Source organism: Trichechus manatus, unplaced genomic scaffold, assembly GCF_000243295.1.
Source record: "Trichechus manatus latirostris isolate Lorelei unplaced genomic scaffold, TriManLat1.0 scaffold00315, whole genome shotgun sequence".
NCBI lineage: Eukaryota > Metazoa > Chordata > Mammalia > Sirenia > Trichechidae > Trichechus > Trichechus manatus.
In genome coordinates, this window is record NW_004444251.1 from 569,318 (window position 1) to 570,327 (window position 1,010).

Below are 1,010 nucleotides of genomic sequence, written 5' to 3' on the forward strand. Positions count from 1 at the left end.
TCAAAATGAATTAGAATTGGTGTTATGTTAAATCTCCGACCTTTAATTTGTATCATGTTGCTGTCTTTTATCTAGTAGTTTTGAGGGTTAGTTGATCAGTATATCCAATTAGGTCAAGATAAGTGGGTATTTGGTTTTATGTAACGTCTCAAGCCATGACCTCAAGTAAGAGTTTGAATTGTTTACATAAAAATTATTTCATACTCATTACAGTACTTTCACCTTAAAGGTGCATGCTTTTGCTAAGATGCTTTGGCTGTGCCGTGGTTGAGGACACCTGGCACTATTTCCTGCACAGACTATTACACCACAAAAGAGTGTATAAATATATGCATAAAATTCATCATGAGTTTCAGGTATGTTAGAATTATACCTAAGAGATTTTTTTATTAGACACAAAATGTCATTATTTTTATTGTGTGAGCATTTTTAAAAATTGCTGGCGATGTTATTTCCTTTTCCTTTGGTGTGATTACTAAGAATGTAGCACATACACACACACAACCAGTTCTACAGATTTTCTTTAGTATCTAAATTTCATGGTAAATGGAGAACTGAAGCACAAAAAATTACATGAAATACTTTTTTTTTCTCATTTTTGTGGCCCAGAGCAATATCCTGACACATACAGTTGGAGACCTGACAACTTTATAGCTGACAATTTGATAGCAGCTGTAGTGACGCCAGAGTCATTCAAATGGAACCTGAAACAGCCACCCTTCAGTGTTTAAAGTTCTAAAACAGTTAACAGCTTATGTTTGACACATTTTCACCACATTACCATCTCCCACAAAAGTAATGATTTTTAAATTTTTATTAAATTTTATTTTTATTTATTAGTTTATTGATTTGGCCTTGACAAGTTAGCTGTGTCAGAATTTTCTGCATTGATCCTGATTACATAGTGTAAGAATACTAAATCAAGCATGCCTTTCTTGTTAGAGCAAATTCAAAGGCAGAGATCAAAATGAGAGTTCAAGTCAGTTGTTAAATGCCTTTATTTAAACCAT

At 32.9% G+C, this 1,010-nt stretch overlaps 1 protein-coding gene across 1 annotated transcript in view; it reads left to right on the forward strand.

Moving 5' to 3' along the window:
* The window catches only part of LOC101342057 (methylsterol monooxygenase 1), a 14,377-nt gene that overhangs the window by 12,521 nt on the left and 846 nt on the right, over positions 1 to 1,010 (forward strand). The window contains 1 exon segment of the mRNA XM_004391296.2: positions 230 to 356. Coding sequence (XP_004391353.1) covers positions 230 to 356 — 127 coding nt within the window.